At 44.1% G+C, this 14,708-nt stretch overlaps 1 protein-coding gene across 1 annotated transcript in view; it reads left to right on the top strand.

The window, feature by feature from the left end:
- LOC135057005 (zinc finger protein OZF-like) overlaps positions 1-6,412 on the top strand; it is a 48,287-nt gene extending 41,875 nt beyond the window's left edge. Inside the window, exon 5 of the mRNA XM_063962861.1 lies at positions 4,558-6,412. Coding sequence (XP_063818931.1) covers positions 4,558-5,675 — 1,118 coding nt within the window. The 3' untranslated portion in view covers positions 5,676-6,412. The remainder of the gene's footprint in view (positions 1-4,557) is intronic.
- Positions 6,413-14,708: the final 8,296 nt, after the last annotated feature.

Raw genomic sequence — 14,708 nt, forward strand, 5'->3', positions numbered from 1 at the left:
TGCAACATCAATAACCAATGTACCGGATAACTGAAGCAGTGGAACAGCAATAACCAATGTACCGGATAACTGAAGCAGTGGAACAGCAATAACCAATGTACCAGATAACTGAAGCAGTGGAACATCAATAACCAATGTACTGGATAACTGAAGCAGGACAACAGTAATAACCAATGTCCCAGGTAACTGAAGCAGTGGAACATCTATAACCGATGTCCCGGATAACTGAAGCAGTGGAGCAGCAATAACCAATGTCTCGGATAACTGAAGCAGTGCAACAGTAATAACCAATGTCCCGGATATCAGAAGCAGTGGAACAGCAATAACCAATATCCCAGATAACTGAAGCAGTGGAACAGCAATAAACAATGTTCCCCGGATAACTGAAGCAGCGGAACAGCAATAACCAATGTACCAGATAACTGAAGCAGTGGAACATCAATAACCAATGTACCGGACAACTGAAGCAGTGGAACAGCAATAACCAATGTACCGGATAACTGAAGCAGTGGAACAGCAATAACCAATGTACCAGATAACTGAAGCAGTGAAACAGCTATAACCAATGTACCAGATAACTGAAGCAGTGGAGCAGCAATAACCAATGTCCCGGATAACTGAAGCAGTGCAACAGTAATAACCAATGTCCCAGATATCTGAAGCAGTGGAGCAGCAATAACCAATGTCCCGGATAACTGAAGCAGTGCAACAGCAATAACCAATGTCCCAGATAACTGAAGTAGTGGAACAGCTATAACCGATGTCCCAGGTAACTGAAGCAGTGGAACAGCAATAAACGATGTCCCAGGTAACTGAAGCAGTGGAACAGCAATAACCAATGTCCCGGATAACTGAAGCAGTGCAACAGTAATAACCATTGTCCCGGATATCTGAAGCAGTGGAACAGCAATAAACGATGTCCTGGATATCTGAAGCAGTGGAACAGCGACACACCTTGATAAAGACCTTTGTGTCGAAACGGTGTTGGTGATACCAGACAGTGTTTTTTTCAATTCTTCTCCATTCATACCATTCCAAGGTAATTTAGCATTTGTGTTCACAAGTATAAGTCCGAAATTTACTTGTGATTGTCTTAATTCCATCTTGACACACATTTGTTTTATCCTGGAATTAATTTTTGGGAATTGAATAAGGAGATTTTATTTGATTGTTCATTACAATTTTATTATGTACAAATAAATCATTTTTTGGAGAGAAGAGTGATTCGTCTGTTTAAAGAAACCGCTACGTGTGGAATTCCATCTGCTGAAAAGTGAGTGTGGTACGTTTTATTGAACAGAGCTTGCTTCATATGCTATGATCAAAAGTGTAAAAGAAACCTTTACATGTATGGTGATATATAATTCTAAGTGAGTCTTGGTACATTTACCTATGTTCATGAAGTGGTGGTGAGAAACTATCCTTATCTACTATCAAGAAATCTTCACAACATAGGGTTCTGTTTCGCTGGAGAACTCACAGAAATTGACCTCATTACAAACATTACTATACATTTGTTGTTCAATTTTGTTTTTTTGCATGTAAACATCCGGTAATCATTGGAACAATAGAAAGAAATTAATGAAGGCCTACGAAGATTGCATGTGATGTATATTATATTTCTCTTTTGATATATTAGTTCTTTGTAAAGTAGCGCCTTTGATCTTCCTTCCATGTGTGATCTGGATTTGGGTGGATCATAGGAAGGTTAGGATTGGGCTGCTAACTTCACTGCGCCAGAACTCATACTTATCTATTTTTATAGCAATAACCGATGTCCCGGATAACTGAAGCAGTGGAACAGCAATAACCAATGTCACGGATAACTGAAGCAGTGCAACAGTAATAACCAATGTCCTGGATATCAGAAGCAGTGGAACAGCTATAACCGATGTCCCAGATAACTGAAGCAGTGCGACAGTGATAACCGATGTCCCGGATAACTGAAGCAGTGGAACAGCAATAACCAATGTCACGGATAACTGAAGCAGTGCAACAGTAATAACCAATGTCCTGGATATCAGAAGCAGTGGAACAGCTATAACCGATGTCCCAGATAACTGAAGCAGTGCGACAGTGATAACCGATGTCCCGGATAACTGAAGCAGTGCAACAGCAATAACTGATGTTCCGGATAACTGACGCAGTGCAACAGTAATAACCAATGTCCCGGATATCTGAAGCAGTGGAACAACTAGATCCGATGTCCCAGATAACTGAAGCAGTGGAACAGCTATAACCAATGTCCCGGATATGTGAAGCAGCGGAATAGCAATAACCGATGTCCCGGATAACTCTGGTAACTGAGATAGGCAAAATTCAAAATACTAAAAAAACAAATTGTTGTCAAAGTCTCCAAACCAGTGAATTAATTGGTGCAATATGGCAAATGCAGATTCCTTGTAGAAAACAGGCACCGACATAAACAGGGCAATTGCTGGATCAGATATTTGGGGTACACAGAAACTAAAAATGAAGGCGCCATAATAATATTGCAGGGTATTTCACAAAGGATAACTTGCAGTGATATCCAGGTTACTTGCTGAGGAAACAGTCTCATAGATAACTGCAGATACACTGGACTGGATAGGAAGAAACACAGGCACTCGGGTGCACACAGGTACTGTAAAATAGCAGAGTCTGACTTGCTGAGTCCAAACCCAGGAAGTAACAAATAGATTCAGACACCTGGCAAGTGACTAGTCACAGGAACACAATGGTGGAAGTCCCAGAATCAGCAGGAGCACAGGCCAGGGTCTAAAAAGAGGCTGACTTCTTTGTTTTTGCCTCTCAAAAACTGTATTCAATTGCGAGGAGAGTCGAGGACGTGGGTTCTGCCACCAGAGCTGAACCACAGACAAGCAAGAAAGAGAGCATCACGTAGGGAGGTTGTAAATCACTCCGGCTGCACTTGACTTGTACAAACTGGGACCAAGACAAACAGCAACATGTTGGCCATGAAATTCAAAGGTACCTTTGACCATGGCCAGCTGAATGACAGCATCCAAATCTTTGTAGTTGAAGATACTGGCAATGAATGTGCATGTAGGAGCCACCAGAGGAACATCTTGGGTAGTTTACCAGTGAGCACGTTCATGGAAAGTTGTAAAGTAAATGTTTCATGTCCATGTAGATCAGTCAATCAGGACACCTGAAAGTGCTCAAGATTTGAACCAACCAGAGAAATTATGTTGAGACATAGAGCCTTCATTGTCAGTAAGTGTCCACTATGTGAGATTCCAGAGATGTTAGGCAGCCAACCACTGGAGCTGCCGTACCCTCCAATGGGGAAATACGGGTCTCAGACTCACCAATCTTATTCTTTCATTTTTGCATTTCTTAATGAATAAGTAACAGACAGATATGATCATCCACTATCCTATATGTCACCCGCTTCTCTGTCAGTGATTGCCTGTAGCAGCTGTTCCATGGTCTTTCAAAAGGTTGATTAGAGGACTGCATAGACTCCAAAGGTGACTGAACATCAAGAGGAGAAACATGAGGGAGCTGAGCTGCTGTGGAGACCTTCTGATCAAGGGGACAGCAGTAAGGTCAAAGAAGGAGCCACAAATGTATCAGTTAAGCCAGGCAGATAGTATGCGTGAGGACCACAAGATCTCTGAAAGTAGAACAGCACAGATACATCAGCCAGGCCCCAGGAAGGAACCAAGTCCCTCACAGCCAGACAGCAGTGCAGCAGCAGCCTCAGTAACTAAAGGTGCACAACAGCTGGTGGTCACAGGAGGATTTTGTGGTGGTATAATGTCCAGCATGCAGGAGCAGAGATGGCTACAGTCAAAAATGGTGGCACCAAGTGGCACAAAGGTTCCAATAATCACTGACAGGGAGACAGGAGAAGGCACTCATTTGGCAGCAGTCACCGCAGCAGGACACCAGAGCAATGAGGCACCCATCCAGGTGTCGGCAACAGCAGCCCCTGTCCACAAGGTTCAGAGGCCGCCGCACAAATGGCACTGCAGGAGGAGCCAGACAGCGGCCAGGCAACTGAAGCACCTTCAGATCTTCCTGGAGCAGCAGATAAAGAGACAGGAGAGCGCAGAGACTTACATCTGTGCCTAGCCAGGCAATGCCCCTCCCCGAATGCTTTCGATTTTAGAAGTGTATGTTCTACAGTACTATAGCAAAATCTCATCTGATTACTCTTAAGCGAAGGTCACAAATATCCCATCACAATATGCGCTTTACATAAACGCCACCGTCTACACACAGACCTATAACAGCACATCCATCATTGCTTGGGAAATTTTCTTGTCCTCCATATGTTTCACAATTTTTATTTCATACTTGTGAAATATTACTGAAGTCCTCATTTTGGGTGGAGTTGTCCAATATTGGGTCTATAGCATGTTCTCGGTAAATTGTGTTCTATTGTAAGTCCGTTTTTTACCTGTACACCAAGTGTCACATGTGCTGTTTGTACATTTGTTTGGTAATGAGGTCTCCATAGTTTGCAAAATTGAGTTCTGTAGTAATATGATAATTTGTTCCTCAATGTAAAGACTGATGTCTATCATTATACATTTATGTTATTCCCAGCAGACGGAGGCAGAAGCAGGAACACCTCAGAGGGACATCTCATTTTATCTACAGATTTTAAAAGAGAAGAGAACAACATTGTACAAGATTCCACAGGAGATATCCCCATTACCCTAAATATAAATCCAGTACCTCACAGTGCCAATGTATCATCTACTTCTTCTAATCATGAACATTCTCCTGATAGATTAGGTGATACAGTGTTTTCCTGTTCTGAGTGTAGGAAATGTTTCACAAGTAAATCACGTCTTGTTAGACATCTGAGAAGTCACACAGGTGAGAAGCCATTTCCATGTTCTGAGTGTGGGAAATGTTTTACACAAAAATCAACTCTTGTTATACATCAGAGAAGTCACACAGGTGAGAAACCATTTCCATGTCCAGAGTGTGGGAAATGTTTTAAACAGAAAACACATCTTGCTAAACATATGATAAGTCACACAGGTGAGAGGCCTTTTCAGTGTTTTCAGTGTGGGAAATGTTTTACACACAAAACAGATCTTTTTGCACATCAGAGAAGTCACAAAGGTGAGAGGCCATTTCCTTGTTCTGAGTGTGGGAAATGTTTTATGCAGAAATCGCATCTTGTTAGACATCAAAGATATCATATAGATGAGAAACTATTACCATGCTCTGAGTGTGGGAAATGTTTTACTCACATATCAACTCTGGTAAGACATCAAAGAAGTCACACAGGTGAGAAGCCATTTCCATGCTCTGAGTGTGGGAAATGTTTTACTCACAAATCAACTCTAGTTGTACATCAGAGAAGTCACACAGGTGAGACGCCATTTCCATGTTCTGAGTGTGGGAAATGTTTTACAGCGAAATCCCATCTTGTTAAGCATCTGAGAAGTCACACAGGTGAGAAACCATTTCCTTGTTCTGAATGTGATAAATGTTTTACACGGAAATTAAGTCTGGATACACATCAGAGAAGTCACACAGGTGAAAGGCCATTTCCATGCTCTGAGTGTAAGAAATGTTTTACAAAGAAATCAACTCTTGTTAGACATCAGAGAAGTCACACAGACGAGAAGCCATTTCCATGTTTGGATTGTGGGAAATGTTTTACACGGAAACTACAACTCTCTAGACATGTAAGAGAGCACACTTGACATAAGCCATTTCCAGGTTCTGAGTGTGGGAAATGTTTTACATGGAAATCACTTTGTGTTGAATACTAGTTACAACTCAAAGATGAACAGCAATTTAAATACTCTCAATGTGGGAACTATTTGACATATACATAGTATCTTCATAGACGTCAGATAATTTACAATCTTGAGAATTGATTTTCTTGTCCTCCATGTGGAAATTGTTTTACACAATATACATTTTTATTACATATCCGAAATCTCACGTCATAATTTCTATGAGCTGGTACACATGATACAGGGTTGTAGCAATATCCTAAATGCAGATAGGTCCTGTGATAGTCACATTAAACTGCCCTTCAAGTCACACCTAGGGGGTAATTCAGAGTTGATCGCAGCAGCAAATTTGTTGGCAGTTGGGCAAAACTATGTGCAGGGGGGCAGATATTACAGAGACCATTGAATGACTCTGTGCCGTACAGATTGGGGAACAGGACACTAGTGAGGATCACCCGTTGGTCAAGCCAAGATCCACAGAGCTCAGACTGCCGTCTGTCTTCTCATGCTTGGCTGCCATCTATTGGCCGACTCCTAGAGGTGAGGAGCCGCGGTAGCCTTTTGTTACATAGTATGTTCAGTTTGGCATGTGTATGTTTTGATATTCTTTTGCAAATAAGTAAATGAACCAGTGAGAAACGATATATACGGACATTTCATTGTTCACAAGTATGGTAATAAAATATATAATTACTAACGTAGTTGACTTCTGGTCTTTCTTAAGATTAAACAATAGAGGAAATGAAAAGTGAACTGTCATACTCCTCTCTCTGTTGCTCCTAAGCGACACATCCTACTACACAATCTGTTGGGCAGCTGCAGTGATGCAATCTGTTGGGCAGCTGCAGTGATGTAAAGATACGGTAACGCAGCAGGAGGCGTCTGGAATAAGTAGCAGCCTCCTGCGTACATGTGTGATCCTCTTCTGCATCTGAGAACACAGCACTGGGACACCTTCAGCCAACTGAGGTTACGAAGACCGGCCACCGCAGCTCCATTGCTGAGGCTAGGAAATCTCCATCTGAAGACTTGCGACAAACATCAGATTGCAAACGGAGCTGCATCACCCTCTAGTAACCAACCCTAGGGGTGTGACTAGAATGGACATGGAGTTGCACGCTTGCTATTTACTCTCATGCTCCATTATCGGTTATCTACATCCTACCTTGGATGTATGGCCGGTGTCCAGACTGATGTGGCACTTCTCAGCTACCACTTGTGGAACATTCTGCTACCTGATGCTGCTTTGGACCAGCTGTAAGTTCTCGGCCTGATCTGTCCCATCTGCATAGTCAATAACAGTCTCCCAAAGTTACAAATACAGCTGGCAGTATTTCTTTAATAGCATTTATTTCTGCATTGGTAGTGGTCAAAGTGGGATGGTATGCGGCGGTATGGCATACCGGCACTTTTAATAGCAGTGTGCAGACTTGAGTCTGACACAGCAGAGGCAGCGATGAACAGCAGGAGGCGGGGAAAGTGGCCCACCGGATGCGGTATATGGTGCGGAAGGGGAGGCAGCATGTGAGTGCGCTCTCAGGAAGGGGAGGCCCTGGCAGCTCTCGCAGGAAGAGGTGGTGCGGTCAGTGTGTGCGGATGAGGCGCTCTGCACTGCTGTAAGTGACCTATGCGTGCACAGCCGCCTGAGCCGGCACAGCACACACATCCAGGCGGAGACGGCTCAGGCTGCAGACGCCATACAGCGGCGGAGTGGCCCGGGGCACAAGATGGCGGGTGAGCGACATGGTGCCGTGTGCGTGTCATAAGGTGTGTCGTGCTGTGTAAGTGTCCCTGCCAGCCTGTGGGTGTCTCCTCTGTGCCCTGTCCTGTGTGACTTCCTATCATGCAGTGAGCGGGCAGTGCATGTGGGGTGTATGTGGCTGCACCTATGTGCCCTAACTGTACAGTGCAGAGACTGCCTACATGCTGTGAGCCACTACACTACAGTGATAGCGCAGGAGGCAGGGAAGTGGCCCGCCAGACGCTCATTGGCGGTGCGCCCGCTTGCTGACCCTGCAACTTCTGGAGCACGCTGGGCACCCGCTCTTGGTTTACACCACCATTGTCGCCCGGTTCCTGGAGCCAGCCCGCCCCTAGCCAGTTCACGCTCACTCCATGCGCCCATGTGCAGTGCGCCCGCTCCCTGACCCCCACCACCTCTTGAGCATGCTGGGCAGCTATCGGTGGTGCTTCTGGCCCCAGTTTCACCGCCAACGCCGCACGGTTTCCGAACCCTCAGCCGCTGGAGCCCTCCTCATCCATGATACAGGTCAGAGCAAAAACAGTGAATCTTAAGGTATTTAGGCAGCTCGTAGCTGTAAGGGGTGTAGTTTGTTTTATCGACAGTGTCTAGGTCAACAATGTTTAGGTCGACCACTATAAGTCGACAGTCACTAGGTCGACATGGATGGAAGGTCGACAGGGTTTCTAGGTCGACAGGTCTAAAGGTCGACATGAGGATTTTTATATATTTTTTGGTGTCGTTTTCTTCGTAAAGTGACCGGGATCCCAAATTAGTGCACCGCGTTCGCTCGCCATGCTTCGGGCATGGTGCCTTCGCTTCGCTCGGCACACTTTACCGTTCCAATCGTAGTCCACGTGGATCGTTAAGTATGAAAAAATCCCCCAAAAAATAAATGTGAAAAACTCATGTCGACCTATAGACCTGTTGACCTAGCACATGTCGACCTAGAAACCCTGTCGACCTTCCATCCATGTCGACCTAGTGACTGTCGACCTATAGTGGTCGACCTAAACATTGTCGACCTAGACACTGTCGATCTTCAGACCGGATCCCAGCTGTAAGTACTAGCCATCTAGATTAGAGATAATCATACAGTGTGGCATAATGTGAATTTTAACTCATTCCGTGGGAATTGTGGCTCATTCACTGCATAATGTGTAAGGGGCACCAGTACTTGATAGTATAAGGGGTCCGACTATTGTGGGACACGCCCCCTTTTCAGGGGCCATGCCCCTTTTTTGGAGCACAACAACCGTCACTTTTCCATACCCCCCACTTTAAAATTTCCACTTCGACCACTGTGTATTGGTATAGTTCAAACTTTTAAATTCTTAAGAAAAATTGGTTTATGTATCAATTGATGACCCATCGCTGCTGTAGCTCCGCTCACCCCACCTCAACTCATTATAGGGTTGTTTTTTATTTTTTGGGAGAGAGGTGAGGGGGGGGGGGTTTCCTGCCATTTTGTTAGTCCCGGGCCCAACAATTTCTGGTGGCAGCGCTGTACAGCAGGGCCTCAACTAGGGGGGGTTAAGGGGGCATGTGACCCTGGCACTGAATTTGAGGGGGAGTTGAGACCTCTGTGTGGCTTCCTCAGCCAGATGCTCTCCTCTGCCCACCATCGCCTCACGTAGCACAAAGTGCCTGCAAGCACTTTGTCCTCCGGCAAGCTCTGTGCTCCATTCATCCAGACTGTGGCAGACTTTACAATCATTCTACAACCCTTACAGCAAAGCACTGCTTGACGATCCGGATTTTAGATTGACTGTAAAGTCTGCCACAGTCTGAATGAATCAAGTGCTGAACACAGCACATGAGTCTGTAGCGGCAGTTGGTTGCTATGTGCGGGAACGCACACGCCCAGATCCTGCCTTCCAGTATCAGCAACAGCAGTTGTGTTGTGGCTGGTGGAAGCCTGCATCTTCATCAGTGACACAGTGTGTGGCAAGTATATTTTTTGTTTAATTGCCATTCCAAGCCTGGTGTCACTCTTCTCTCTCACCCCTCTCTCTCATTTTTTTATTTTACCCTTAATATGAGGGGCTTCAGAAGACCTCCATGGACCTCCGTTCTCAGTACTCAGGCAGTCAGCAACAGATTCATTCACGGCCAGGAAAGTGACTGGACACAACAACAGGCTTATGCAACCAAAATCACTTTGACATTTATTGGACCTTCCAATAGGTTTTATAGCACTCCGGTTTTATAACACTCCGGTTTGCATTGCACATACAGCGTTTCCTGATAAAAGCTGCAAGTCTATAGGCTAAGCTAATGGTTCTATCTCATACGTCACATTTCTATCAAAAACTTCCATGCTTTACATTTGTGTTGTCTAGACGGGATTTGACATGTGACCATCTGGTTGATTGAATTTCACGGAATACTAACTTAGGGATATGGTCGTTAGGTCGACAGTCATTATGTCGACATGCAGTAAGCTGATGGGGTTGCTAGGTCGACATGTGATAGTTCAACATGAAAAAAGGTCATTTTTTCAACTTTTTCATACTTTACGATCCACGTGGACTATGATTGGGAATGGTAACCTGGGCCGAGCGAGGCACCTTGCCCGAAGTTCGCTCACAATGCAAGGGGACACGGTGCACTAATTGGGGTTCCCGGTCACACTACGAAGAAAACGACACCAAAAAAATTGGAAAAATTGTCAACCTATAGACCATGTCGACCTAGCAACCCTGTCGACCTACTGCATATCGACCAATAGTGGTCAACCTAATGACTGTCGACCTAAGTGTGGTTGACCCAACAACCCATACGCCTAACTATGATTGGCGTATTTCTGACCAATTGCCGATGCCCGTTTCTTTTGTATAGTATCTGTCATGATTGGTTTTTGTGACCCCGGTGTGTCAGTGAAATCTGTGCAGGCGACTGAAGGACTATGTGTATATTTGGCTGGTCTGTAGGAATCAGTGAGAGGAAGTAGTAAGAAGCAATCCCTGACCGGGGATCGAACCCGGACCTCGGAAAAGGGAGCCGTATCCTGACCACTGGATCACCAGGGACTTGATGATGATAGCAGGATGGTGAATGTATTGGTGAGAATGCACTGGCTATACTGTCACAGGAGTAGGTGTTTATGTACTCAAGGTTACTATGAAAGGTTCTCTGGAGTTGCGCAGAACAGGGAGGAGAGCTGAAGACGATGTACTGGACTGGTTACCGGTGAGACTGAGAACCAGGCTGGATACCGGTAAGACAGAACCGCACTGTGAACTGGGCTGTGTACCGGTATACTGGAACACAACTATAATCCAGGCTGGTACCGGATATTACTGGAAATGCAACTGTAAGCAGAACAATCACTGTAGCTGTGACTTTAAGATGAAGCTGAAGGATACTGCGGCTGTGGCTTTAAGACGAGACTGATTAATACTGCGGCTGTGGCTTTAAGACGAGACTGATTAATACTGCGGCTGTGGCTTTAAGACGAGACTGATTAATACTGCGGCTGTGGCTTTAAGACGAGACTGATTAATACTGCGGCTGTGGCTTTAAGACGAGACTGAATACTGCAGCTGTGGCTTTAATATGAGACTGATTAATACTGCGGCTGTGGCTTTAAACGGAGACTGAAGAATACTGCAGCTGACTGCTAACACAACTGTAATCCAAACTGGGTATTAAAAGAGCAGAGTTTCACAGGAACCAAAGTAAAAGTGTTACCTTTTAGGGAGCTCAGCTGCGACGCTCACACAGAGCTGTATGACACAAGGAACTGGCCGATTCTGCAACACAAGTCTATTTACTTATACTTCCTGGTCCTTGGTGATTGGTGAACAGAGTCAGGTGATTCAGAGAGTCTCAGTCTGGCACAGGATTGGGTAACTCTAGGTCAGGTGATCAGACCCTGTCACGTGAGTACACCAGGTTAGGCACTCATGTGGAGTGATGCCTAGCAGGCCGGTAAAACACTGAAGCCTGAACGTCTACAAATGAACAGAGGATGCTGACTTTTAGGCCTAAACTCCAGATTGCTGAGCACAGTGGAGAATGTATCTGGTGACCCCTGGAGTTAGAGAGGCACATAGTATAATGACAACAATGATTGCTGTGTAGGCACAGCATAGAGAAACTTGCTGCATACACACACAAGGTTAATCACCACAGGTGGAGCTCATTAACTCTTACCTTCCAGGCAGAGACCTCAGCACTCAGGAAACTCATGGTACTGCAGGCAAGCTGTTTATCCCAGTGAGCAGAAAAGATGCAGGATCCAGGACAGATGACAGAGGTAAGTCACCAAATAAGAGAAATACAGACAGGATTGTGACAGTATCCTCCTGTATTACCTGTCTATGTGTTTATGTTGTTTATTATGCCAAATTCAAATAAACATTTATTGAGAAAAAAAAACTTCCATGCTTATGTATAATTATTCTTTTTGGGTTAACTGAAATTTGCTAAAACTTACTGAAGCTGACACCTGCTGAAACCTCCTGTAACTTACCTACCCACAAAATCTTGTTTTGAGCTGTCACTGGTGGTCATTCCGAGTTGTTCGCTCGCTAGCAGTTTTTAGGAGCCGTGCAAACGCTATGCCGCTTCCCACTGGGAGTGTATTTTAGCTTAGCAGAAGTGTGAACGAAAGGATCACAGAGTAGCTGCAAAGTTTTTTGTGCAGTTTTAGAGTAGCTCAATACCTCCTCAGCGCTTGCAATGACTTCAGACTGTTCAGTTCCTGTTTTGACGTCACAAACGCCCTGCGTTCCCCCAGCCACACCTGGGTTTTTCCTGGCACGCCTGCGTTTTTTTTGAACACTCCCTGAAAATGGTTAGTTGACACCCAGAAATGCCCACTTCATGCCAATCACTCTGTGGCCAGTAGTGCGACTGAAACGCTTCACTAGACCCTGTGTGAAACAACATCGTTCATTGCAATAGTACGTCGCGGGTGCACATTGTGCCGCATACGCGTGTGCATAAGTGCCATTTTTTGAACGAATGCAGCTAGTAATCAACTCGGAATGACCACCTCTGCGTGGGCACATTTCTACGTTCTGTAATTTTCTGTAATTACTTGCAGAGTCTGTTCTCTGAGCATTTGAATAAATATATAATGGATTCTGTAGACACAAATACAAAATGGATTCCATAGACAACATGGCTTCACCTTTAACACCCTCATCCCTCTCTCTATCCCCCCTCCTTTCTCTGTGTCTCCTCTCTCTCGCGCACCCCCCCCCCCCCTCCCTTTTCCCATGGTCCCATGTTGTGAACTTGAACCAGCAGGCACTACTACTGTGGCATTGTGTATATAAGGTGCATTACTACTGTGTGACGTAATACATATAAAGGGTACTACTGTGTGACAAAATGTGCTATAACAAGCATTACTACTGAGTGGCATATTGTGAATATGGGGCTCTATTGTGCAGCATAATGTGTATTAAGGGCACTACTGTGTGGTGTAATGTGAATATGGTTACTCTACTGTGTGGCTTAATTTATAAAAATCCTAGTATCGGCCCTGAGACATTTTACACAATACATGATGTTAGCATCTTTTCATACAAAAGCTGTCCAGCAACAGATCCGCACCCCCAGCCGCGCAACCCCGGATGTGGGTCACGTTGCTAAGCAACCCATGGTAGCGTCATATAGATATCTTGGTGGAAAATTATTTTTCAACATAGTTTATTCCACAACCAGAATCCCAGCAACCCAGAACTTTTTTGTTTAGAAGACCAATAATCCATATGTCCGACTACACATATGTATAAACCATGCTGATGATTAGAATAGATTAATTATAATACACTGCCAAGTATCTTCAGACAGTTAGCATCAAATATTATATACCATTCTGATGCCAGACGTTCGTGTACATCTTATACCATGTGTAAATACAATGGATGGGATTCAAATGATATATCACGCCCAATTTCCTTTCTAAACTGATCTCCATTATCGCGCATATTGCGCCCATAGTAATCAGATTTAGCTGTGTAAAGGGTTGTGTGCCTCCCTACTCCGGAGGTAGCGAGCTGACATAATGATACCACACCCTGAAGGCAGAAACAGAACGGGTGTGGAAAGGGGTGAAAAGAATTGAATCCCACCCCAATAAATCCATGGCTAACAAAAGGATCTCACAAAAAAATAGTCTAGTACACAGATATAGAAATCTCTACAGCACCTATTCATAGAAGTGAACTAACAGCTGAAGATGGCTGTTCTGTAAGTTGGTACTATATAGGCCCCTTGTTACAAAGTCAGGGGAATGGTAGGGAAAGGAAGGAAAATATACTAATTCTGTGAGATAATCATGCATGAAATCCTCATTAAGAAATTCTTAAGATAACAGGAGGAAGAAGGAAAATAGGAAATGATATATTTTGATAACTGTATTGAGTTCCATTGATTTGTTCAACCCATAGGGAGTGTATTTAACTGAAATATCCAGTATACCTCTTGTTTACACAATCTATTAAGGCGATTCCCGCCACCTGTCGTGACGGGGATATGTTCCAGTGCTGTTACTCTAAGGGAGCTTGGGTCACCTTGATGTTTCATCACAGAAGTGTCTAGAGACACTATGGTTCTGGACCTTGTTAATTATATTTCTGCAATGTTCCATAAGTCTTATTTTTAAATGATGTGTGGTTCCGCCCACATACTTAACATTGCAGCCACGTTCCAATAGATACATAACCCATTTTGAATCACAATTCATTAAACTTTTCAGGGAATAGATTGACCTATCCATTTATATTTTGACACTCCTAGTTTTGTTTACTACATGTGAGCAGGTGGTACATCTCAATTTCCCACATTTAAAGAAATCAACCGGTCAGGGAGGCAACCAAAGACCTGATGCTGAGATGTTATTTTTATTTTATCTTTTTTCAAGGCACTTGGTGCTACATACTAAGTCTGGCTTACCGTAATGCTCCCATATATCATTAGTAATCTAGGCTCAGTAGGCTGAGAATGTGTTACATACTAAGTCTGGTTTACCGTAATACTCCCATATATCATTAGTAATCTAGGCTCAGTAGGCTGAGAATGTGTTACATACTAAGTGTGTCTTACAGTAATGCTCCCATATATCATTAGTAATCTAGGCTCAGTAGGCTGAGTATGTGTTACATAACGAGTCTGATTTACCATAGTGCTCCCATAGTTCATTAGTAATCTAGACTTTTTAGGCAGAGAATGTGTTACATGCCAAGTCTGATTTACCGTAGTGCTCCCATATATCATTAGTAATCTACATTCAGTGGGCT

Source organism: Pseudophryne corroboree, chromosome 3, assembly GCF_028390025.1.
Source record: "Pseudophryne corroboree isolate aPseCor3 chromosome 3, aPseCor3.hap2, whole genome shotgun sequence".
Lineage (NCBI taxonomy): Eukaryota > Metazoa > Chordata > Amphibia > Anura > Myobatrachidae > Pseudophryne > Pseudophryne corroboree.